Genomic DNA, 22,294 nt, shown 5'->3' with positions numbered 1-22,294 from the left:
GATTCTTATTTTTTCAAAAACTTAATCGTATCCTTTTTATTTATTTTCTTTGTGTGGTGACTACCCCCCCCCCCCCCCCCCCCCCCGGAATCATTATCCCAGCAGCTCTCAACCGCACTGAGAATATATAGACCTGAAATAAACAACATCGGCTCAAAGAGCGAATTTGGCGAGACTCCATAATTGACTATCTGGGTCTACTAGGTATCTAGGTGACACTACCTACTGAGGCGATTGCCGTTGTGATCTGCTAGGAGGTATCACCAACTAGAGACAGCTGACCTAGTCTGTTCACTAGCCCACTGAAACCGACAAAGTAACCTAGCCAACAATATTCCGAAAGCTAAATTATTATATCCGATGTGTGCATCCGTTATGCCATCTCCTTGAGCTATAGAAGTTACGTCCCGTAACAACAGACTGAATGAGTAATAGCTTTGGATGTCCTTGTTCAGCTTGGTAAGCAACCCTGGTAATTGAGATACACTGTTGACGGAGTATGACAGGCTTCACCTTTACTCTGTCACAACATTGCGCTGCGCCACAAGTTACTCGTTAGAGGGAGACGACATGCATGCCCTCAACTAACTGAAAATCGCCCACAGTGTCTTACTATACGAATGGGCTAGGATATATACTTATGCTGGTCATGTAGAGAGGTATTGGGGGTCGAGTCCTAGCCTCGATGCGCAAGAACGCATCACCAGTTGAGCCCCCAGACAGCAAGTAGGCTGTGATGAATAGTGATCAATAGAGCCTTCTATTTAGGCATCATGTCTAGCGTGCCGTAAAAGAGTTCTTGACCCTAGCTTGAGGCGAAACTCGCTGCCCCCAAGGAGAGAAGCAGAAGTGCGATGTAGTTTCCACATGTAAGGGAAATGATCGAAGGTGGTGTGTTGTCGCGGGTGTACTGTAGATAGTGTGACCGCGTTCTGTAACGCCACTCTGCACTGCTAGGTCTTATGACAAGGTGGGGGTCGGCGAACCAGAGGTAGCGGGAGCAAGTGTGGCGGCAGCCTCTTTTACTCTCAAGGATGCATTTTAGGTCGAGACATGGTCGTATGATAGTATTTGATACTTCTTTGGCAGAAGACTGTGATGGTAGATCTACAAATAGGTATTGTGAGTAGGTAGTCAAGAACCCGAACGCCGAAATATAGCCAGTATTTGCTAAGTTTTTTTTTAACCGAAACGCGAATGAGCAACGTGATACTACAACAGTCAGAAGAATCGGGGATTTCTCAACAATGAACGCTGAGTCATACTCGCCATTCCGGAGTTACACTACCATGTAAACTCGTCGCTGTGGAGAAAAAGTAGGACCTGTCTAGAGCCTGGTTTGAGCAAGTCTCATGAAAACGGCTGAAATGGCCGTGCTCATAGCAGATTGAATACCTAGTTATCAAAAGTGTCATACAGGTCAATCGTTGAGACAAATGATACGGTGCACTCAATACTCAGCTATTAAGGATTGGGGTTTGCGACCGGACGCCCGCGTTTGAAGGCTCGGTGTGGGGGCCGGCAAGCCGGCAGACAGGATATCTTCCTACTTAAGTAAACCCCTTTCCTGTAATAGGTAGGATGATGTCGCCACCAGACCGGGAGAAAACGGGTAGCATGTCCAGGTCTGCATGTGCCTACTGGGAAAGAGGAGGTAAAGACGAGCACTGGTTTCGTTGGCCAGGCGTTGATAGCATGAAGTACACGCTCCCTCATAAATATACCCAAGACTATGCCAAGTTTGCAGCCGTGGCCTATGCATCGCCGGAAAACCTCCCGGCAGTACCTAGGGTTGCGCCAAGGGGCTGAGCGCCGCGAGGACGACCGCATAACCAATACTAGTGCGAGGTCTAGCTTTGCTGTCATTCAGGTGTCATGGCGGGAGGCTAGAAAACCAAGATAAAGCAGAGTACCTACTATAGGAATAAAAAGAATTTGGGTTCAGCCTTAGCGGCTTGATTATCTTATGCATGTTACACCTTGCTTGACATTGGGCAGGCTTCGGTCAGACGGCGAGAATTATTTACTCTGCCGAGGAACAGGACAGGGTTGAGGGAGTATAAAGCCCAGTTGCCTCCCCTGAGTTAAAGACGCCTGAATACGTCGTCAGATGTTTGTCTCAGACAGTTGCCTTCTTTTTCGAACCGACTATCGTGATCCCTCAAAGTCCCATTGGAACCCTTCTCACATGATATAAAACGTCGACTGCTCGCTGCACAAGGTTGTCAAAATACCTAGACTTGAACGACGAACAGGGAAACCCAAAAGAGTCTGTATCTCTCTGTGGGCAATCTACAGCTCTGATTTTCTCTTCTTTTTTCCTTAAAGAAAACCCCTCCCATCATAGAAGATATCCCACCAGCTGCCAAGAAAATCGCATAACCGCCGTTGATACTATGTCGAAAACGCCAAGTCCTGGATTCCGCGAGTGGTGGCGCGCCGAGATCAAGGCCCCGAGGAGCGTATCTTCTAGCCCTTCCTCTTCCATTTGTCCGTGTGCATCATGCTTTAACGGGACAAGTTGCGCTTCAACAGTGAGTTCATTTCCATAAGTCCAAGCCTCCAGCTGTATATTGACTAGCTTAACAGCCTGTGAGGCCTAAACCTACGCGCCAAGTTGCCTCGAAGAAACTTCACCTGTTCGCAAATGGAAGCAGGGTGAGCGTCGCATCAGATCTGGTACCTCTCTGCGCGGAGACTACCTGGACAAGTCGATCAAGTCTCGAAAGCCAGTCTCGGTGAAACGGAAGACGAGCGCTTGACTATTGACGAATGATTTCTTTTTGAGAGTACTGCAAGATTATAACGAAATGTATGCATGGCATGACACGGACGGCATTGCATGGAGTTTTGGCTGGAATTGGTACCTAATTGATTGATGATTGGACTGGACTAAGTGGTGGACTGAATTGCTGAAAAAATCCGACAGCGCGGGAAATATTGGGGCGGATGCCAGGTCAGACCAGGTCTAATCCTAGCGCAGTCTAGCGGGCCGTCAGTGCCTCTGCTATCTAGATTAGGGATGTATTTATAGGGACTTACAGGGAGCTGATCTGCCCAAGAACTGTCACAGCTGTCTGTGCCTGACCGCTTGCCCGTTTGTGACCTCTTCAAGTTTGATTACGTACTATTGACTCTTTCACACATTCTCAGCTGTCAAATCTTTGAAGTAAATTATCATATTGGACAATTCGCGTTGTTTTGCACGCGATATAGGCAGCTGCCATTCTCTCAACTACTTTCTGTTGGCTACCTTAAGCACTTGGTATTACGTGATCATTAACCAGTGACATATCTCAGTGCTCAGAGTAATTGCGGGGTGACGTCAGATGCTGAATACCAATCCAAGCCACTGCTCGTTTATCGCGCAATAAGCGCTCTCAAATCGACACCGAGTATCACGGGGATATCGGACCAATATATATATACCTTTGACGCGCTATCAAGCATGGCTTCCAATGTCGATCCTGCGATCATAGAGGCCTTGGGGCTGGACCCCAACACGACGAAGATCACTTCCCATGGAGGGTCAGGCTTTGCGGCAACCTTTAAGCTGAGCTCGACCGTCAATGGTAAAGATATCAACTATTTCGTGAAGACTGGGACCGGAGAAGATGCCGCATTGATGTTCCAGGGTGAGTTTTGATGGTTCGGAACCGAGATTTTTCTACTGGCTGCAAATCATTCTGAGGAATTACCCAGCACTCATGCTTACTTACCCATGCGATAGGCGAGCACGAATCTCTTAATGCCATATCCAAGGTCGTCCCGGGCTTTTGCCCCAGATCTTATGCCCATGGCCCCTTTAGGGATAGCCAGAATAAACACTTCATGGCCACCGACTTTCTAGACCTCAACTCGTCTGCACCAGGCGGTTCAGGTGAGACGCTAGCTCGCAAGCTAGCCCGCCTGCACACAACACCTGCGCCAATTCCCGAAGGCTTCGACAAGCGCATGTACGGTTTTCCTGTAACCACCTGCTGTGGAGCATCCCCCCAGAAAAACGACTGGAAGTCATCTTGGGCTGACTTTTACGCCAACAACCGATTACGCGCCATTCTTGGCAGCGGTATCAAGAATAATGGTGTCGATGCGGAGCTTTCCGAGGCTGTGGAGAAGACTGCCGACGTGGTCGTCCCACGGTTACTTGGGGATGACCATCTGAAGGGCGTGCAGCCCGTGGTAATCCATGGAGACTTATGGAGTGGAAACCACGGGCGGGGGCGGATCGCGGGCAAGGGGGGCGTGGAGGAGGTTGTCTTCGACCCCTCGTGCGTCTATGGACATTCGGAATATGAGCTTGGGATAATGCGAATGTTTGGGGGCTTTGGCGGTAATTTTTGGAAAGAATATGAGAGCTTGGTACCGAAAGCCGAGCCCAAAGAGGAGTGGGAAGATCGCGTTGCCCTGTATGAGTTGTATGTGCTCCTCTATTGACACTGAGGAATGTCTTGCTGACCTTTTACCTAGATATCATCATTTAAACCACTGGTCGCTGTTTGGCGGAGGTTATAGGAGCGGCGCAATGTCCATCATGAAAAAGCTTCATTCAAAGTATACATAGAAGTGTATTTGGGAGTTACGTTTGGTTGATTGCTGTGTATAAGTAACTATTTTGACTCCGATGTCTTCAACAGCCTGGGTTATAGTCGGCGCGTTGAGTTGCCTAATAACGTATTTCTAATAAGCAAGGAAAATCTCATGTCTTATGATACTTATGATACCTCGGTTGGGTGAGAAGTGAATGCTCATGGTTTGAGAAATAGTGAGCCGAATTGATAGATATACCGGGGTACTTTTGACTAATGTGATGAAAACGGACGTGAATGAAGACCGACCCCGCGGCCGTTAAACAGGCTGTCTCCGCTTTTCTCACCTTTGTACCCGCCGAAATTCTTACTTCTCACATACCACACCGGAGCTATTAGTTCCGACGAGATTTATTTCATCTGAGCAATGTTATTTACTCGATTCTGATTAAAATAAACCTCGTTTAATAGGAGTATAGGGTCGTTCTAATGACAAACACCAACCGTAAGGCGATCGTCGTGGGGATCAGCGGGGCTTCGTCGAGCGGCAAGACAACGCTTGCCCGGCTGCTGCGCGATGTCTTCCCTCATACCTTCATCTTACACGAAGATGACTTCTACCGGCCCGAAACCGAGTAAGTAGAGAAATATTTCAAGAATTGATGAAACCGGTCATTTCATGGGCTCTAAATATGTTAGTTCGTGTTGGTCACATACTGATTCACTGAATAGACTTCCTACCAAGCACGATCTTCTCGATTGGGACTGTGCTGAAGCCATCAACTTCGACGACATGGCGAGGGCGCTAGAACATATATGTGCCGAGGGCACGTTTCCTGTAAGTTGGTTCTCGCGGCTCTTCATCCCACGGGTAATGATCCTTTGGGGAAGCCTCCCATCACTCAAGTACTCGTATGAGTAAACCACCCTTTCATGAGGGCGAAAAAGTTACGAATCTAAAATGAGACCGGAGACCGAGACCTGGCAACAGTAGTAAAGAAAGAAAACATAGAAGTATCGATAATCTGAAGACTGAAATATCTTAAAACCCCAATTACTAACTCCCACGCGCAGCCCTTTGTCGATTCCAAAGAAGATCAAAATTCAGTAGGACAGTGCACGGTCCCGGAATCCGCCATAAGCGCCGCCAGATCCCGCGTAGAAGCATGGCTAGCACCAGGACAGCCCGGACACGCGATCTTCCCGTCCCCCTCCTCGGCAAACCTGCGCCTCTGCATCCTAGACGGCTTCCTGCTCTTCGGGCCCGACCCGCCGCTGCAGCGCATCACGGACGAGCTCCTGGACATCAAGCTCCTCCTGACCGTGAGCCGGCAGAAGGCCACGGCGCGCCGCGACGCGCGCGACGGCTACGTCACGCTCGAGGGCTTCTGGGCCGATCCCCCGGGCTACGTGGACAAGATCGTGTGGCCGAACTACGCCGCGTCGCACGCCTGGCTCTTCGAGGACGGGGACGTCGAGAAGGCGTTGGATGGGGAGGTTCTCGCGCAGAAGAATATCCTGGCGCTTCCGGGGGTCGTCGGAAGGGGAGGTGGAGGAGAGGGCGATGGTGTTAAACTTGATGTTGATATGCAGGTTACGTTTGAGTGGGCTGTGGAGACGCTTATGCGGAAGTTGGAGGAGATTACGAGAGTAACATGACGCTCACTAATTAGTAAGATGAAAAGAAGAACTATATTCCTGAAATAGAGACTGGAATTCAAGGCTTTACTGCTATTTATATAAAATCGGCTTAGGGACGTGATCTTTAGGTAGGTAGGTAGGTATATAGATCCCGATCTCAAACTCTATCTTTAACAACTTTCCTACACGAGTTATTGGTTTACGCTAACCAAATCTCAGTTCGCCTCAGGTAACATAACATACTCATACTATGTGACTACCGAGGCCCTTACTCGCTTTTCATTGCCAGGTGTCAGACCTCGTTGATGTCGAAGTGCATCCGGAAGGAGCAGAATGCGAGCGGTTAGGATCCGCCTCCCAGACGACGGAGTTATCCGTGTTGACCACGATGTACTTGTACTGGAAGTTCTGGCCGGGTGTAAGTGTGACCGTGCCGGACCATATGGGGTTGTTCGAGGTATATTGCGAAGCGCTTAGAGCCACTGCCTTGCTCGTGTCCCAGTTACCGAGCTGGTTTGTGTTGCCGACGATCTTGACGGTCTGGCCATAGTTCGTAACCTTGCGGACTGTGAAGGACATCGAGACAGCCGTCGCTTGTGAGCAACTTCCACTTGTCGTCGAAGGTCTTGAAACCGTGGCTGTGGGAATCGTGAATGAGACTGATGGAGTTACCTCGCCGTTGGGGGTTTGGCTTGCGGGGAAGGCCGTGACAGATACGGTCGAGTAGGATCCAGCCTGAGACGTGGCGCGACAGACACCTGGGACTGAGGTCGCTGCTGGGTTCGTGCCAGCCCATCCTGCTGGCACAACGCCTGCGCGGCGGGCCACGCAAGTTAGGAAAGAGGCATAGGACCAGGTCAAGTCTCGAGCAGATAGGGGGGCGCCAGTGTTTCTGTCGTACTGCTCAGCCATTGAGCCGTTCGATTGCGCGTATTGCGAGACCTTGTCGACGAATCCATCGGCGTAGAGGAATACGGCATTGTATATCGTTGCATACATGTCAGAGCTTGACGCATATGTGCCGGCAGTTACGGAAGGCACAAGGGCCTTGAAGAACGGCAGAGAAGTTGACGTTACTGCAATGGAGCCGCTGGTCTGCCAAACGTAGAGCGCGTCGTACAGCTGCTCAGCCGCCGCAAGCGTGTTCAGGTACCAACTATACAGGTGTCAGTGCCGCTGCTTGATTCAGAATCTTGTGTCTACTTACGGGTTGCCGTTGTAGTATGTGTCTTCAGGGTATCGGCCTACTGCAACAGGAGAGCCGGCGGGGATGCCCGCGTTGATGGTATAGATGGAGCGGAATGAATCCACAATGACCTTGTGGCTAGCCAGGGCCCGGTCGCTGCATGGCTGGAAAGTTGCAGCATCACAGCCGAGGGCTGGATCAAAGTTGTGAATGGATCCCAGAATTACGTTTGCGTCTTTGGCGGATCGGCCGTTGTTGACGTTAATGTTGGCGAGCGCATATCCGCTGGAGGGAGACCAGAAAGTCTGTAGGAAGCACAGAACCTGAGGCGCGATGGCATCGCAAGCACTGCAGCTTGATCCCAGAGTCTTGGCAAGAGCGCTGCCTTCGATCAAGGCACGGTGTTGTGCCGCAACAGTGAAGAACGAGCTGCCGTTCACTTCCTCCCATAAATCAAACCCAGTTTGGTTCCAGTATTGCGCAACGTAAGTAAGATCGTTGCGAATGATAGGCCAGACGAGACTATTAGCTGTTGAGGTGTAGCCATTCGCTATCAGCCAGTTCGAATATCCAATCACTAAACACTCGAGGTTAGCGGTTTACCATAAATATTTTCTTTGGTTTATGAGTCCACTGAGTAATTTCCCCCAAGAAAGTAGTAAAAATATTCGCGGTTTACTTACTGGTAATAGCCCGAAGAGCTGGGCCATCACGCTGCGGACGCCCCCAACCATCGGTGAAAGCAGATCCATCGACATGATACTTGGCTTCGCCAAGACCTCTACCGTCTGACAAATCACCGGATGGGTTGGAAACGGTTTGCAGCTTAGCCTGTGAAATGATGTAGTTGACAATCTCCGTCTGGAGAGATCCATCATACTTGTTGGCGAATCTTTCGACTACGGCCTTGAAGACAAGTGCAGAGTCTCGGGTCCAGGTATACCAGTCTACCAAGAAAGTGAGTAAGTTGATGCTGATACATAGTCCGGACTACTTACAGTCAGGTTCAGACTTGGAGGGTGACGCAATGACCAGTCCAGAGCCCACGCCTTGTGAATTGCAGCCGCCGGAACCGATATTGCACAGCAGCTGATCTATGGCGATCTTCTCCTCGGTGGCGATGAAGTCATTCACGGCGCGCTGGAGCAGCACTCCTTCGCGTCGCGCGCGCGACACATCAGGTCGGCCAAAGACCGATTGGAAGGCACAGCTGCCGAGAAGCACGAAAGACGAGAGAGCATACATGGCGGGTTGTATGAGCTGACTGCTGTTGACGGTGACGAGTGCTGAAGTGGCATTCTGGATGACTTCCATGTCGACTTATATACTCCCCCCTGAGGCCGGAGAGGGCATCGTGAGAAGGCGCGAGGCGGCCTCGGATAGGCCAAGTCGTGGGACCTCGGGTAAGGTGGCCGTGCGTTGGAGGTTATTTCCAAAGGGCCGATTCCAGCTGTGAATTTGCCCGGCTCCGCGCTATGGCGCAATCTTAGGCGGTGTCGCCCCGAATCCAGAGTCGAACCCCCGACCTGGTCGCCCACCGCGGATGAGATGAGTTCCTTGGGTGTTGTGACTGTTGTGATGGGTGTTCGAGGGGCGAGCTGGTGTGGGCACAGGCTGCAAGGCGGGAACCTGGCATATAGGTCTATCGATATAAGCTGTCTGTTCCTGAGTCGGGCCGCTGCTAGGTGGTCCCTTCTGGCCGTTGCCAATGACAGCCTTGATTAGGAAGTGGAATCCGGGGAGAGTGCATCGGCATGGGCCTGGTTCGGTTCGGCTAGTGGTCGCGATGCGGGGCAGCTATGCGGGGGGTTGCGCTACAGCAGCAAGCGAGTCCGGGCAGATCTGGGGGTGTGACGTCTAGTGGCCTAGCAGTGGCCTACTTTACCCCGAAAGCGCAACTCCGTCTCATGGGGCTGACAGATAATAGACATGCCGCCCACGATGCCTAGCCTTAGCACACAGTGTGGGCAGTAGTAAGCCCGCCAAAACCCCCCAAGCTCTTGGCTTGAGATAAATCTTTGCTGAGATAGCCAACTCGGCCCTTTAGACGAGTTGAGTGGAGTAGTATCCTCATAACTTGAGCACGGAACTTATGCCTAGTAAGTAGGAGGTCGGGAGGTCTAACTCAAATGTTTCATAGTCAAGACGTGAGAAAAGCCTTTATTCAAATCTCCTTCCTTCTTTTTTTTTTTTTTTTTTTTTTTTTTTTTCGTTTTCCTGAATTACATATTTCTGTTGCAACTGTTAGATTTATCAGGGCTCTGCCGTGACCAAGTATGACCTGAGCTGACGATCTTGCATGTAGACGTTTTTATTATCGAGCTGGTCAGTGTTTCTAGAGTTACAATATCGTAAATAGGATATTGGTTCAATTGATTAGTGTCACATGCTGAAGACACGAAAGTAGAATGGCTGCAACGATGATCATAGCCTTCACCAGCCAAGAAAGAGGTTGTTATAATACCCATGAGCCGTGGCTAGCGTATAGCATTTGCCTTCCAAAACTTCCTGGCTTTTCGGTGGGAGGGAGCCGCTCTTGCAGAGGGTTGATTCGGGCCTATTTTGCACAGCTAAGCGTTTGCGGATTCGATTTACATCCAGGTGTTGGTATTTCGGCTTAATTCCGATTTCCAAATCAGGTCTGTTTGATTTTGAGCTCTAGCCCGTGACCAGCATCCTCAAGTCTTACACTCATTGCGTTGACTGCCTTGTCCAAGAACCCGTGCCTGTAAGCATACCTGAGCTGTGCACGTGTCTCGGCATCGACGGAATGTGTTAGTGCAGCAATCATGTTGGTTTTCCAGGCATCGAGGCCAAGCTTGTGGGTTTCAGCGATAGAAAATGCGCAAAATACTAGACCTGCTATGAATGCTGCCAATGGCGCAGCGATATATGGCCACTCAATGTGGATCCGGATAGTCCATTCTTGCGTTGTACCGACATGTGTTGCGTTCGAGGTGTCGCGTATCCAATTTGTTATACTCTGTGATGCTTTCTGGAACGTTTCTGAGATGTTGGTACTCTGATATAACGCTTGAACGACTGGCGGCGCCCCCCTCCCTAATCCGTCCCCTTGGAGAGGCCACACCATAGTCTCGGAGAAGAAGTCTTCATTTATAAAGTGCAAGGTACTACCAATGGCGCGTTGCGTCAAGGTGAATACTGTCGTGACATTTTCTGGTAATCCAAAAGGCAGAGGGTCATTGTGAGGTATAAAAAGTTTCAGATCGCTTCGTTGTGCGTCTCCATAATCGCTATAAAGTGAATAGTTGTTCCATCGATCCCATTCTTCCAACACTTCAGGAGAAGCCAGGGAGGTGTCAGTGACAGCGAACGAATTTGGGTCGCGCTCGGACCAACTCGCGATGGGTTCTTCTTCGAGTTCTCCTTGCACGACATGAGATTTATAGGCATTGACACAGAAATAAAGAGCACATTCTATGGCAGTGACTGGCGAATCGTCCCACGGAATATTGCCATGTATGTATTCATCCGAAGCCTTTATGATCTGCACTGCCGTCATCATGGTGCTGAGATTCTGAAACGTTATTGTGTGCTGATGATTGACGAGTCTTGTGGCTGACATGTACGCAGGTGTGAGTTGTCCAGTGTCGTCTTCCGCCGTGCTCATGTTGGTAAGATTGAGTCGTGGCAATGCGTTGATTGTCCAGTTCGTGTATATCTGCATGTCGTGATGTTTGAGCGTGCCGATATCATTGGCTTCTTCCCGGTGCCGCTTGATGGAGCTCGTTACATCATTGCATGCGCTACACACAGCCAGTGTAGTGAAGGCGGTCCAGGTGCAGTTGGCAGTAGGACATGCAAAAGACGCTGTCTGTCTCTTCGCTGACGAAAGATTATAGAAACCGCTATTGATACCGGATACCAGACCCAAATCTGGCTGTGAAACGTACGGTACGATGGTGACCGTTGTGTTGGGTGATATAGCTATTGCCCCTGAAATCCCCTCGTATGCATAATATGTGCCAGTGTCGAGGAATTCGCTACGGCCGAGAAGGGCCTCTAACTCAGCATCCGATGAATCTATCCTACAGTCAAAAGTGATTATGGCTTGAAATGACGGTTCAAAAGCCACTAATTTACATTTAGTCAGTGGTTATGAACAAGCCTTGCATGACCAGAACCGCCTCATGGACCTAGGACAGGATCCAAGTCTGCATCATAAGAGTTATGATGCCCTCAAATATGCCAGTGAAAGTACTGAGTTTCATGAACTGCTTACGGAGGAGTATTGTGACAGCTGCACCGATTGCAGCAATGTGACTGGGCATAGGATTTTAGCTAACAATCACAAAGCTTATATAAAAACCATGTCTGTACTACAGCGCTTTAACCCAAATAATCAACCAGAAACTTCCCCACGGCCCTCGGCTCGCATCATCGAATCTTTTGAAGGCTAGTAACTTGTCTGGCTGTTTTTTGAACCAGGTCCACTTAGCTTGGCCAAGACAAGAGCTAATGGCGAAACTTAGAGAAACTCTAATAGTGGCTGCAAGAATAGACACTGTTGTGGTTGGAGAGACTATTGCTTTCCAATGAGACAGGGGCAAGTCGTTCATGTAGGCAAGTAGGACTATTAATGCGGTCACTGCGCTCGCACTTAGAGCCAACGCGAAATACTCCCATACCCAGCCCGTATTTCGTGTCGGTGCTATATAATGTGCTGTGTGCAATGGGGCTCTTAGGAGCGCTGCTTCCGAATTCAACGATTTTCGCGGAATTGTAGACTGGTCAGAGATATTTGATAACTGGCTGCTCTCGCGTAAATGGCCCCGCGATGATGCATACTGGTAGATTTGAGGCCCGAAGTTAAAGTTTGTACCAGATGGAGTGACTGTATCCAAATTTGTATGAAGCACCTCACCCTCAGGTATTAGTTGCTGATTCTCTGCCGATTCCATCATGTTATCAAAGAAGTAGGTCGACGGTCTCGTGTAGACGAAGAGAGATGAAACAGTGATCAAAGAGTCTATTTAGAGATCAAGGCGACGGATTTCTAATCTATTGCACACACTGACACGCGCTGATAACCGAGGAACTCTCCCGGTTTATCACAGCCTCAGCAGCGCTTGGTGACGCAGCTGTTGTGCGACTGTGCTCAGGCTATAAATACAACAGTATCGTTATGTTCTACTATGCACGACGGAGGGCAAGCCTCGTAATCCCCAATTAGATTCAATGGGAGTTTTCGCATCAATAGTTTCATCTGTAGTACAGTTAGGCTGCAGCCACCTAACTCGGATCACGAGGTAAATCCCGGGTACTTTGCTACTTAACTTCCTTAGTGTTGGCTGATTAACATCACGCATGTTAGCTGCAGTGTCAGCTATTATATCACTATGCGCTATTTCTTAGAGAAAGCAGCGAGAATTTATCTTGAAGATGAAAAACCCTCAGGTTGCCAAGAACGTCGTGCTCACGTGAAGCTATTGATGAGAACTATACTCTTCCAGTGTTATGGGAGTCTAGATGACTGGATACGAGAGAGCCAGCAAATCCTATCAAATATGCAGACCAAACCAACAATAAGGTAATGGAACCAACTGCCAGGAACGAGTCAGAGGGAACTACAGATCATCTGCAGTCCAAAGGCATGATTAGGTCAGCTCGGCTCTGGGTTCGGAAGGGGGTGGGGTCAGGGTTGCTGGGGCTACTTGGTAAATATAAGTTGAACATGATTACGTTCGAGCCTTTTAACATACACAGTCGAGTCTATACGATACTATCGCAGCTAGATGAGAAATATGCATTATACGCATTCAAGACGTCAAATGTAGTGTGTGGTAAGTACGAAGACTACCTCGGTGCTACTCACGCTGTTAGCCTAGCGGTACTTTTGCCTCGGGACACTAAATATACCTAAATAAGTGTCAGTCATGCACTATATGAGATAGGTAGAGCTAAACATCGTGATTCATGTCGTTACTTGCCGGAAAGATCTTATCGGTATCCCTCTGGAAACGACTTCACCTTCGGAACGCCAAGTACACTAAACAAAGGTGTAAAGCCAATTAGAGCAGAGCATTTGACACGTTTGCAGGATGAAGTTTCTTATAACAATTTCCTGCCAAACGGAATGCAAAGCCGTTCCCTAGGGATCAGGGTTTTACGATTACATCCTTGCCGCGCTCTGCAGCTCAACTGATGAAAACTAGGTAAAGGGATATACGTTTGCTCCTCGGAAGCCAAGTCCGCTATGTTTGAATGTCGAACAAAAGATTCCTGTCCAGTAGGCTGTGATGCTTCGTGTGATGATCGTCCTGGAAAGATTCGTGGCTGGGTGCATGCTTGATAGAGATGCAGAAGCAGAGCCCTGCCTAACTAATTGTGACTCGTGTACACCGTTGGTGCGGGTGGTGATGAGGCTTAGCTCACCGAACATGCACGTTTGCCATCACTGTCCTCCGAATCAACCCAACTAACCAGCGATTGGACGATTCTCGAGGTCTGTGGACAACGACAAGTGGGTCTTGACACTTCACAGATTCAGAAGTGCCGACAGACTCAAGCTGAGTATAAATGCACAAGCAGTAGTAGTATGCGAAGTACCAGTCCCGTATACGTCTTCTAGAGAACACTCTCAAAAGTTTATGTCTAGTATCGTACCTACAGTATCCTAGTGGAAGCGGAAGGGTGCTGTTGTTTGCACTCTCCTATGGCAGTTCGACCGCATTTCGCCATGTGAAGATTTATCAAGCATAACAGTTGATACTTCTCTACAAGAGATGCGAATTGGACGGGAGCGGTAGCTTCAGGCTGAGCACGAAGAAAAGAAGTAATGATGAAGCAGATGTGTAGACATCGTATGGTTTTCCCCCACCTCATGAATCAAAGATCTCAGCTGTGGTTTTGGAATATACGGTCTCCAGATGCAAAGTGCCGAGCCCAGCCTTGCGGCGAGCTCAGGCACGCTGAACTGGTTACTCTACGACCTGTGATTTGGACTGACACCATGGTGAGAAGGATGATTCCATAAGAAATCGAGCTGCCTCGACCATCAACTCTGAATTCGCGGTGCGAACAGAGGACGGTCGGGCACAGGTCGGTAGTTGAAAGAAGAGGAAGGGAAGTTGGATAAAGCAAAATTTTTTTGGCAGCTTAAATAGGTACTAAGATACTTCAAAGTGGGGGAGGACCCTGCCCGGCAGCCCAGCAACCCGCATGACCCATATTTGTGGCGTACATATAGATAGCGGATAGGTACCTAACCCAAGTAGGGGAACTATCTGTGGCTGGAACGTGGCTTGAATACCTTTAACTCTACCTACCTCAGGTATGCTTGCATATACAGATCCGCGCGTAGGACAATACGACATTTACAATCTTTTCATCAGTCACACCATCAACATACGCATCCTTGATTTTCGATTACCGATAAATATATACGATATTGCGATAGACAATACCCTCATCCCAAAATGGACGCCGCCTCGATCGAGGAGACAAACCGTCTCCGGGTCTCCCTCGGCATGAAGCCCTTGCCTGTTCCTGGAGCAGCCGGTCCACAATTCAAAGAGAAATCCCCTCCTCCCGAAGATGGGGAACCCGCAAGTACTCTTGAGACTCGAGAAGCTGCTGCATACGACAACTATAGAAAAGTTCAGGACGCTGAAATTGCGAAGAAACGGCGCGAAGAAAAGGCTGCGGCTATCAAAAAGGCGCGCGACGCGGCGAAACGATTCGAATACTTAGAAGGGAAGGGTCTCGGAGAAGCCGATGGAGATGACGATACAGACGCTAAGTCATGGCTGATCAGTCAGAAGAAGCGACAGAAAAAGATCGAGAAATCTCGGAAAGAGGATGAAGAGTCCGAAGCTGCGAAGGCAGCGGCAGCTGCCGCTGCTGAGTACACATCAAAAGACCTTGCAGGTGTCAAAGTGCGACATGAAATGGATGCATTTGAGGACGGCGACGAACAAATTCTCACACTTGCTGATAGAGATGTTCTGGCAGACGATGACGAGGGCGACGAACTAGAGAATGTGCAGCTACTAGAACGTGAGAAGCTGAACGAGAAACTCAACTTGAAAAAGAAGAAGCTTGTTTACGATCCCAACGATATCAACGACACTAGCGAACAGAATATCCTCTCTCAGTACGACGAGGAGATCAGTGGCAAGAAGGTCAAACGTTTCACACTAGATGGACAAGGCAACACGAAACAGCCTACCTTAACACTAGGGCAACAAGAGACTTCACACATTCAGAAGATTAATCTCGACTTTTTGGATGAGGTGCAGCCGATTTCGGACTATATAGATGCCTCCGAGATCAAGGTTAAGAAGCCCAAGAAAAAGAAGTCCAAGTCTACTAGGCAAAGACCTGTAGATGAGGATGAAATTTTCCCAGCCCAGGCAGTTGAAGATCAATCTATGGACATTGATTCAGGCGCTGAATTTATCAGCCGAAAACGTACAATTGAGGATGCTGGGTTCGTCGACGATGAGGATTTACAAGCAACTTTAGCTGCACAAAGGCGTGAGGCTCTGAAGAAGCGAAAGAAGAACCGCCCACAGGATATTGCACGCCAACTACGCGAGGAAGTACACAACGAGGAGACAAGTGCCAAAGAAAACCAGGATGGTGGACTCGTCATTGATGAAATTTCCGAATTTGTTTCAGGCCTGACAAAAGAGGACATTGAAGAGCGCAAGGCGCAGAGAGCGAAATCGCCTCAGCTCCAGGCGATCACAGCCATGGAAGATGAATTAGACGAAGATGAGCCGATGAAGGATGGAGATGACGCCGATGAAGCGCAAGTCAAGCAGGAGTCACCTGCACAAGGAGAAGCAGCTGCAATTGGCGTAGACGAAGAAAAGACCATTGGCACGGGTATCGGCGCGGCTCTCCAACTTCTGAGGGAGCGTCGCCTTGTCGATAATGCAGGGTCAGGCGAATTGAACGAAAGTTTCCGTCATCAACAATCGTTTCTCGCCGAGAAGCGCAGGCGGTTGGAAGAAATTGAACAAGCCACACGTCATCAGCGTGAGCGAGACCGCCAAGGTGGTCGTTTGGACCGCATGTCGGTCCAAGAACGCGAGCAATGGGCCCGCCAGCAAAATAATATCCGAGACCAACAGACTTCCCGGCAACTAGCTGAATTGTTTAATAAGGACTACAAACCGAGCGTTGATCTCAAGTATGTCGACGAAGACGGCCGTCTACTAGGCCAAAAAGATGCTTTCAAACATCTAAGTCACGCATTCCATGGAAAAGGATCAGGGAAGGGCAAGACAGATAAACGATTGAAGAAGATCGAAGATGAGAAACGACATGAGGCCCAAAGTGTATTGGACGCGAGTCAGAATGTTGGCATGAGTTCAGCTGCTGCCCATCAAACTCGTACACGACGAGAGGCGGGTGTTAGGCTGGCGTAGAGAAGCCTTAGAAACCACAAAGGTGCTTTACCTATCCACTTTACCTATAGCAATGCAATCTTCCATCAATTGATGCTGACACTTAAATCGAAGCTCGGTCAATGCTAGGTGAAACCTTCTCTTACGCCCCTTTGCGTGATGCTAATGGAGACAGACCATATTGGACTTGCTTAACATTTGACGTTATTTTAGTGACTCTTTCGTTGCTGATTTCTCTAATATCAGTAGTCTAGTATATGATAGTATAGGATGCGGACACCTGCTTGGCCATTTCAACAACGGATCTATTCAAGTTAAAGCGAAGAACTTCCCTAACAGCAATGAACTAATGAAGGCGTTCAAACCATCGCGAAGTAGGTTGTCACCGACCTGCCCTTTTTGCACGCTATCGTCTAATCCTAGCTAAGAAGCAAATAGGCAGGTTGCTAAGTTTGGTTCGGTATTCCTGTTCCTGGTAAAGTGGACCGATGCTACACTGGGATCCGTAGCCAATTAGCTTTGCCAGCTCTCTTATAACGCCGATAGTCTCCGATTACCCTTATGGCAGGAACGTGCTATCGTTGATACCTCACGAACCGCCGGCTTGTTTGCACTACGTCGCTCTGATAACTGCAACAATGGGAGTAAGGATGATACCCCATGGCACGACGTTACTGCCGATCGTCGAGATATTCCCTGAAACAGGGATCCAATACCGATATTAAGCCTTTTCATTCCTTGGTGATCGACGTAGCTTGTAGATGAAATAAGGCGCCACCTCCACCATTATGCCGATTCCTCCTCCCAAAGTAGGTATATTGCATTCATGCGAGTAGTCACCAGCCTTATCCAGTAGCAACTACTCTTTCATGTAACTATTAGATGTATTTGACAGCTTTCAGATCGCCTCAAGAATTTCCAATTTAGAGCTTCTATCTTTATCTCTTTATTTCGCCGTACTTGCTAGAAAGTGAAGAATCATCATTCAACTTGGAACTAGGCCCTTTTAGGGAACTCTATACTAGGAATTTGGAAGACAGCCTATCAGTAAAACAACGGTAATCCTCAAGCTCAAAGCTAATGTAACGTCTCTCATGTTCACGATGATGTTCGAGGCAGTGTGGGCGCGGGTGTTCGAGGAGGCAATGTGACAAGACGACGAAGGGCTATGGTCTGCTCTCGACTATAGATACGCGACGAAGGTCATCTGAAAACTGCCTTTTCTCCCTCGACTACCACAATCAAGTTAGATAGTAAGTCCTTGAGGGACCTTCCATTTCTTGTAAATATATTCCGTTCTTTTCCATAAGCAATTTCAACCTATACTATCCTTCAAAATGGTTCTTGCTTCATTGTCAACATCCTTTGGCCTTTTGGCCGGGTTGGCTGCTGCTCTCCCTCATCATTCTCTTACACCCCGTCAAGACGCTCCACAGACTGTCTCTTATTGGGGCCAGAATGGAGGAGGCACGAGTGAGTCATTATTCAAACGACTTCAGCTATCTTCGAATAATCATTAACATCAAGTCTGTAGTCGAAAATAATGATCTTTCAGCTTATTGTACGCCAGAGGCGGGCATCGATATCATCGTCTTAGCTTTCCTATACTCCTTTGGCATGGGGAATGACATCCCATCCGGTACTATTGGCCAATCGTGCTTCATCACCCACGCGGGAGAGGGTCAGAATTGTGAGGCTTTGGCCTCGGCTATCTCAACATGCCAGTCCAACGGGGTCAAGATCATCTTATCTCTGGGTGGTGCCGTTGGCTCTTACTCGCTGAGCTCTGAAGAAGAGGCCGCGACTATCGGCACCAACATATGGAAAGCATACGGAAACTCTGGCGCTACGGATGTTCAGAGACCCTTCGGTGACACCTTTGTCAACGGCTTCGAGTTCGATCTCGAACTGAACAATGGAAACGAGTACTATCCAGCTATGATTTCCGCCCTACGCGAGGGCTTCGAGTCTGATGCGGCCAACACATATTACATTACCGGCGCCCCCCAATGCCCAATTCCTGAGCCGAATATGGGTGTGTTGATCGATAACGCCAAGTTTGACTACCTTTGGCCCCAGTTCTATAACAACAATAACTACACTGTTCCCTGCGCGTTGCCCATCAATGGCAATGCCCCCTTCAACTACGACGACTGGGTATCTTATACCGCGGGTACCCCCTCGGCCGACGCCAAGCTCTTCATCGGAGTACCAGCTGCTCCCCTGGCTGCTAATGGCTCTCCGACCGGCGAGACGTACTATGCAACCCCTGAGCAGTTGTCCGACATTGTGAGCGAATATAAGAGCCACGATAGGTTTAGTGGTATTATGATGTGGTCCGCTGGCTTTTCGGACTCTAACGTAATTAATAACTGCAATGTATGTGTTCATTTACGCAAGCTTTGACTGGGTAATTGCTGACATTGGAAAATTGTAGTACGCCCAACAGGCAAAGTCTATTCTTACCAACGGATCGCCATGCTAGAGGAACTGACGTTGTCTGGAAACAACTTCGGTTACCTCGTCCGGCGATGTTTGTCGGCGCTTCTCGCGATATAGTAGCATGAGAATGCTAAGATTGGCTATATTAGACAACCAAGGATTCGGTAGTTACGAACATATGGGTCACACGACTTACATAGAGGCCATTTAGCGTTTTTAGAATTAGGTACCAGATACTCATTCATGCACACGAATCACAAAGTTTAACTTTATGATAAGATGACAACATATTGAAAGACGATTTATACACGATCTGTTGCAATGAGCAGTGTTAATATCTACGGCATAGATTGGAACTTATACATAAGAGACAAATCGAGTGCTAGATTTGACGCTGTTATTCTCCCACCAATGTAGATAGCTCACGGCATATATCTACTATATCTTCATTACGCATGGAAAACCTCCTTGAAAAATTCTTCAAATATTCTATTTCAGGGAAATTAATTTATAAATTCAGTAGATATGAGTTCAAGCAGTATTTATTATTATAGAGGAACCAACTAGTTTTTTTTTTTTCTTTTTTCTTTTTTGAAGCTTGAAGCCAGTTTTGTCTATGTATGATTCAAGAGTTATAGTAGCTTAGAGGGCTAGAGAGCGTCACGATCCGTCCAAAAGAGCTACTTGTCGTTCTCCCTGTGCTCTAAGCTATAGCCGCCTGAACCGATCGCTCCGACTCTAGGTTTCCGACCATTTCCAAAGCGCACGGTCTTCTTCGAACCGGCCCCTCCCCCTCCGTTGCGGAGAGCAAGCCGGTCGAGAAATGGTTGCAGCTGCACTATATTATCGGCTGACTGGTCAACAGACCAGCTATTTCGCAGGGGCGAAAGTCTACCAGGAGGAGTGACGTAGCCACCGACATCCGGCGGAGATATGTCTTTTCGAGCTCGTTCAATCGCCTCTCGATCGAGCAGTACGTCCTCATCGAAATCAGCTGTGAAGGGGCTTGTGCGGCGTAACTCGCTTACCTTTCCCTTGCGTGGCGCGCCAGGACAAATGAGAACCGGCATTGGAGGAGGGGGCGTTCGCAGCGGGTTATTAAACGAGCTGGGGAATGTGCGCTTGCTAGGAATCTATCACGGAACCAAGGAAGCCTAATTTCCGATATATAGCATGGATTAAGGAATATTGTATATAACGCTAGGAAAGGGAATAAGGGGCGAAAACTAGAACTTCCCTCCTTATACAATAATAGAACAAATATATAAAATTATAGCTAGGCAATATTATAATAGTTTATTACATTTAAAAAATAGGCAATATCCTTCTTTAAGGATTAACTTATATAAATACTTTAAACTTATCTTTAAAATATTATAAAGTTAGGACCTTTAACCTTTAGCATTTTTACCCTAATAAAACTTCCTATATATAGGTATATAATTATTAATATTATTAATAGTTATTTAATAATTATAATAGCTTTATAAAATTTAAACTTAAATATTATAATTTTAAAGGATATATTATAAAAATTTATAAATATTTTAAAATAATTTTAATAATTCTTTTAATAGCTATTACTTTATATAATAAATATAATACCTTAAATTATTACTTTAAAAAAATATATATATAAATATATTAATAAAGAAATTTAAATAAAAAGATATTAAATATAAAATATATTAAAATTTAATATAATAATAAATAAATATAATAAAGTAAACTTATATTAAAGTTTTAACTTTAAAAATTATATTAATAAATAAACTTTAAATAATAAAAAATATTAAAAGGAATTTATAATAATAAATAATAATATTTATTTAAATATAAATAAATAATAATTAATAAGCTATTATTTTATTAACGTTTTAAACCTTATTTAAAAAAACTTAATTAATAATAATTTAAACTTTAATATTAATTATAACCCTTTTAGCTCTATTAAACCCCTTCCCTTTATTATTAACCTTTTAAATAAATTTAAAAATTATATTAAGTTTATTTATTATATAAAGATTTAATATTATAATATTAATATTAAATTATTAATAATATATTATTAAATATAAAAAGAATTAAAAAAAGGAACCTTTAATATTTAATAAGTTAAAACTAAATTTAAATAAATAATAAGTTAAATATATAATTTAATAATTAAAAATATAGCTAAAACTTATATTAAATTAAAGGGTATTTTTTAATAAATTTAATAAAATTTTATATATATACTTTAAGCTATTTAAAGCTATATATATTTAAATTTAATAATAGGTTAAAAAAGTAATAAATAATTAAAAAGAATTTAAAAAATAAATATAAATAATATATAATAACCTATTTAAAATATTAAATAATTTATATATTATTATTAATATATATATAAAAGTAATATAAAAATTTAAAAGTTTAAAATAAAAGGATTTACCCTATATTAACTTTATTTTTAAATTTATTAAATTAATAAAGGAAAGTAAATAATTAAATAAATAATAAATAAAAGGGTTAAAAGTTAAAGTTAATATTAAATTATAAAAGGCTTTTATTTTATAAATAAATTAATTAAAGGGGAATAATATAATAGGATAGATATAATTATTATATAACCTTTTTAATAATTTAATAAACCTTAAGTTTTAAAGGGAATACCCCTTTTATTTAATATAAATAAATTGCTTAATATATATTTTAATAGTATTAATTAAATAAAATATAAATAACTTAATATAATTAAATAAAATTTATATTAAATAGTTTAAACTACCTTTAATAAATAAAAAAAAGATAAAAAGATAATTATTAAGGTTATATTTATATTATAAAGGTATAAAATATTTTACTTTATTTTATTTATTAATAATAAAGGTAAAGTAAAATTATAAATAAATATTATTATTTAAATATTTAAATAGGAATAAAGTAAAAAATATATAACCTTTAATAAAAGTTATAGCTAGAAGTATAATAAAAAAAAAACTAAAAATAAATAAATAAATTTATATATTAAATTAATTGTCCTTAATATATTCCTTTATTTTAATACTTTAATTAAATTATATAATAAAATAATAATTAAATATTAAACCTTTATTAATTTAAAATATTTATTATAA

At 45.4% G+C, this 22,294-nt stretch overlaps 7 protein-coding genes across 7 annotated transcripts; 4 read left to right on the top strand and 3 right to left on the bottom strand.

The window, feature by feature from the left end:
* The first annotated feature begins 3,079 nt into the window (after positions 1-3,079).
* F5B22DRAFT_598948 (fructosamine kinase) lies at positions 3,080-4,796 on the top strand. The gene is made up of 3 exons (XM_047974420.1): positions 3,080-3,635; positions 3,731-4,418; positions 4,471-4,796. The coding sequence occupies exons 1-3, from the start codon at positions 3,449-3,451 to the stop codon at positions 4,562-4,564; spliced, it is 969 nt and encodes a 322-aa protein (XP_047832489.1). The 5' UTR covers positions 3,080-3,448; the 3' UTR covers positions 4,565-4,796.
* Positions 4,797-4,885: 89 nt separating this feature from the next.
* On the top strand, positions 4,886-6,319 carry F5B22DRAFT_59128 (nicotinamide riboside kinase 1). The gene is made up of 3 exons (XM_047973849.1): positions 4,886-5,164; positions 5,262-5,367; positions 5,604-6,319. Exons 1-3 carry the CDS (start codon positions 5,019-5,021, stop codon positions 6,186-6,188), a joined length of 837 nt encoding a protein of 278 aa, XP_047832488.1. The 5' UTR covers positions 4,886-5,018; the 3' UTR covers positions 6,189-6,319.
* F5B22DRAFT_59180 (family 15 glycosyl hydrolase) lies at positions 6,277-8,787 on the bottom strand. Its single transcript, XM_047973874.1, has 4 exons — positions 8,355-8,787; positions 8,040-8,303; positions 7,378-7,933; positions 6,277-7,326 (listed from the first exon to the last, which is right to left on the bottom strand). The coding sequence occupies exons 1-4, from the start codon at positions 8,668-8,670 to the stop codon at positions 6,450-6,452; spliced, it is 2,013 nt and encodes a 670-aa protein (XP_047832487.1). The 5' UTR covers positions 8,671-8,787; the 3' UTR covers positions 6,277-6,449.
* Positions 8,788-9,908: 1,121 nt separating this feature from the next.
* F5B22DRAFT_653895 (uncharacterized protein) lies at positions 9,909-12,281 on the bottom strand (the record flags this gene model as incomplete). The annotated part of the gene is made up of 4 exons (XM_047979759.1): positions 9,909-11,451; positions 11,600-11,640; positions 11,698-12,104; positions 12,237-12,281. 4 exons carry the CDS (start codon positions 12,279-12,281, stop codon positions 9,992-9,994), a joined length of 1,953 nt encoding a protein of 650 aa, XP_047832486.1. The 3' UTR covers positions 9,909-9,991.
* Positions 12,282-14,625: 2,344 nt separating this feature from the next.
* F5B22DRAFT_598936 (SART-1 protein) lies at positions 14,626-16,966 on the top strand. Its single transcript, XM_047974419.1, has one exon. It carries the CDS (start codon positions 14,796-14,798, stop codon positions 16,752-16,754), a length of 1,959 nt encoding a protein of 652 aa, XP_047832485.1. The 5' UTR covers positions 14,626-14,795; the 3' UTR covers positions 16,755-16,966.
* A 786-nt stretch (positions 16,967-17,752) lies between these two features.
* F5B22DRAFT_653889 (class III chitinase ChiA2) lies at positions 17,753-19,421 on the top strand. Its single transcript, XM_047979758.1, has 3 exons — positions 17,753-18,206; positions 18,268-19,112; positions 19,171-19,421. Exons 1-3 carry the CDS (start codon positions 18,071-18,073, stop codon positions 19,216-19,218), a joined length of 1,029 nt encoding a protein of 342 aa, XP_047832484.1. The 5' UTR covers positions 17,753-18,070; the 3' UTR covers positions 19,219-19,421.
* Positions 19,422-19,742: 321 nt separating this feature from the next.
* Positions 19,743-20,369, bottom strand: F5B22DRAFT_598930 (uncharacterized protein). Its single transcript, XM_047974418.1, has 2 exons — positions 20,204-20,369; positions 19,743-20,155 (listed from the first exon to the last, which is right to left on the bottom strand). Exons 1-2 carry the CDS (start codon positions 20,243-20,245, stop codon positions 19,856-19,858), a joined length of 342 nt encoding a protein of 113 aa, XP_047832483.1. The 5' UTR covers positions 20,246-20,369; the 3' UTR covers positions 19,743-19,855.
* Between the last annotated feature and the right edge of the window lie 1,925 nt (positions 20,370-22,294).

This window comes from Xylaria bambusicola (assembly GCF_022495145.1).
Source record: "Xylaria bambusicola strain CBS 139988 unplaced genomic scaffold F5B22scaffold_12, whole genome shotgun sequence".
In the NCBI taxonomy this organism is placed as follows: Eukaryota; Fungi; Ascomycota; class Sordariomycetes; order Xylariales; family Xylariaceae; genus Xylaria; species Xylaria bambusicola.
Note: the sequence above shows the minus strand (reverse complement) of the source record. Positions and strands in the feature narration are given on the sequence as shown.

What these genes read in the sequence shown, in the direction of transcription:
- F5B22DRAFT_598948 (XM_047974420.1), top strand. Translation starts at nt 3,449, where the DNA reads ATGGCTTCCAATGTCGATCCTGCGATCATAGAGGCCTTGGGGCTGGAC. An exon ending in TGCCGCATTGATGTTCCAGG is followed by an intron (nt 3,636 to 3,730) that starts GTGAGTTTTGAT and finishes CCCATGCGATAG; the next exon opens with GCGAGCACGAATCTCTTAAT. An exon ending in CGCGTTGCCCTGTATGAGTT is followed by an intron (nt 4,419 to 4,470) that starts GTATGTGCTCCT and finishes CCTTTTACCTAG; the next exon opens with ATATCATCATTTAAACCACT.
- F5B22DRAFT_59128 (XM_047973849.1), top strand. Translation starts at nt 5,019, where the DNA reads ATGACAAACACCAACCGTAAGGCGATCGTCGTGGGGATCAGCGGGGCT. An exon ending in TTCTACCGGCCCGAAACCGA is followed by an intron (nt 5,165 to 5,261) that starts GTAAGTAGAGAA and finishes TTCACTGAATAG; the next exon opens with ACTTCCTACCAAGCACGATC. An exon ending in GTGCCGAGGGCACGTTTCCT is followed by an intron (nt 5,368 to 5,603) that starts GTAAGTTGGTTC and finishes TCCCACGCGCAG; the next exon opens with CCCTTTGTCGATTCCAAAGA.
- F5B22DRAFT_59180 (XM_047973874.1), bottom strand. Translation starts at nt 8,670, where the DNA reads ATGGAAGTCATCCAGAATGCCACTTCAGCACTCGTCACCGTCAACAGC. An exon ending in CTCCAAGTCTGAACCTGACT is followed by an intron (nt 8,304 to 8,354) that starts GTAAGTAGTCCG and finishes CTTTCTTGGTAG; the next exon opens with ACTGGTATACCTGGACCCGA. An exon ending in AGCTCTTCGGGCTATTACCA is followed by an intron (nt 7,934 to 8,039) that starts GTAAGTAAACCG and finishes TCGAGTGTTTAG; the next exon opens with TGATTGGATATTCGAACTGG.
- F5B22DRAFT_598936 (XM_047974419.1), top strand. Translation starts at nt 14,796, where the DNA reads ATGGACGCCGCCTCGATCGAGGAGACAAACCGTCTCCGGGTCTCCCTC.
- F5B22DRAFT_653889 (XM_047979758.1), top strand. Translation starts at nt 18,071, where the DNA reads ATGGTTCTTGCTTCATTGTCAACATCCTTTGGCCTTTTGGCCGGGTTG. An exon ending in CCAGAATGGAGGAGGCACGA is followed by an intron (nt 18,207 to 18,267) that starts GTGAGTCATTAT and finishes TCAAGTCTGTAG; the next exon opens with TCGAAAATAATGATCTTTCA. An exon ending in ACGTAATTAATAACTGCAAT is followed by an intron (nt 19,113 to 19,170) that starts GTATGTGTTCAT and finishes GGAAAATTGTAG; the next exon opens with TACGCCCAACAGGCAAAGTC.
- F5B22DRAFT_598930 (XM_047974418.1), bottom strand. Translation starts at nt 20,245, where the DNA reads ATGCCGGTTCTCATTTGTCCTGGCGCGCCACGCAAGGGAAAG. An exon ending in GCGCGCCACGCAAGGGAAAG is followed by an intron (nt 20,156 to 20,203) that starts GTAAGCGAGTTA and finishes GATTTCGATGAG; the next exon opens with GACGTACTGCTCGATCGAGA.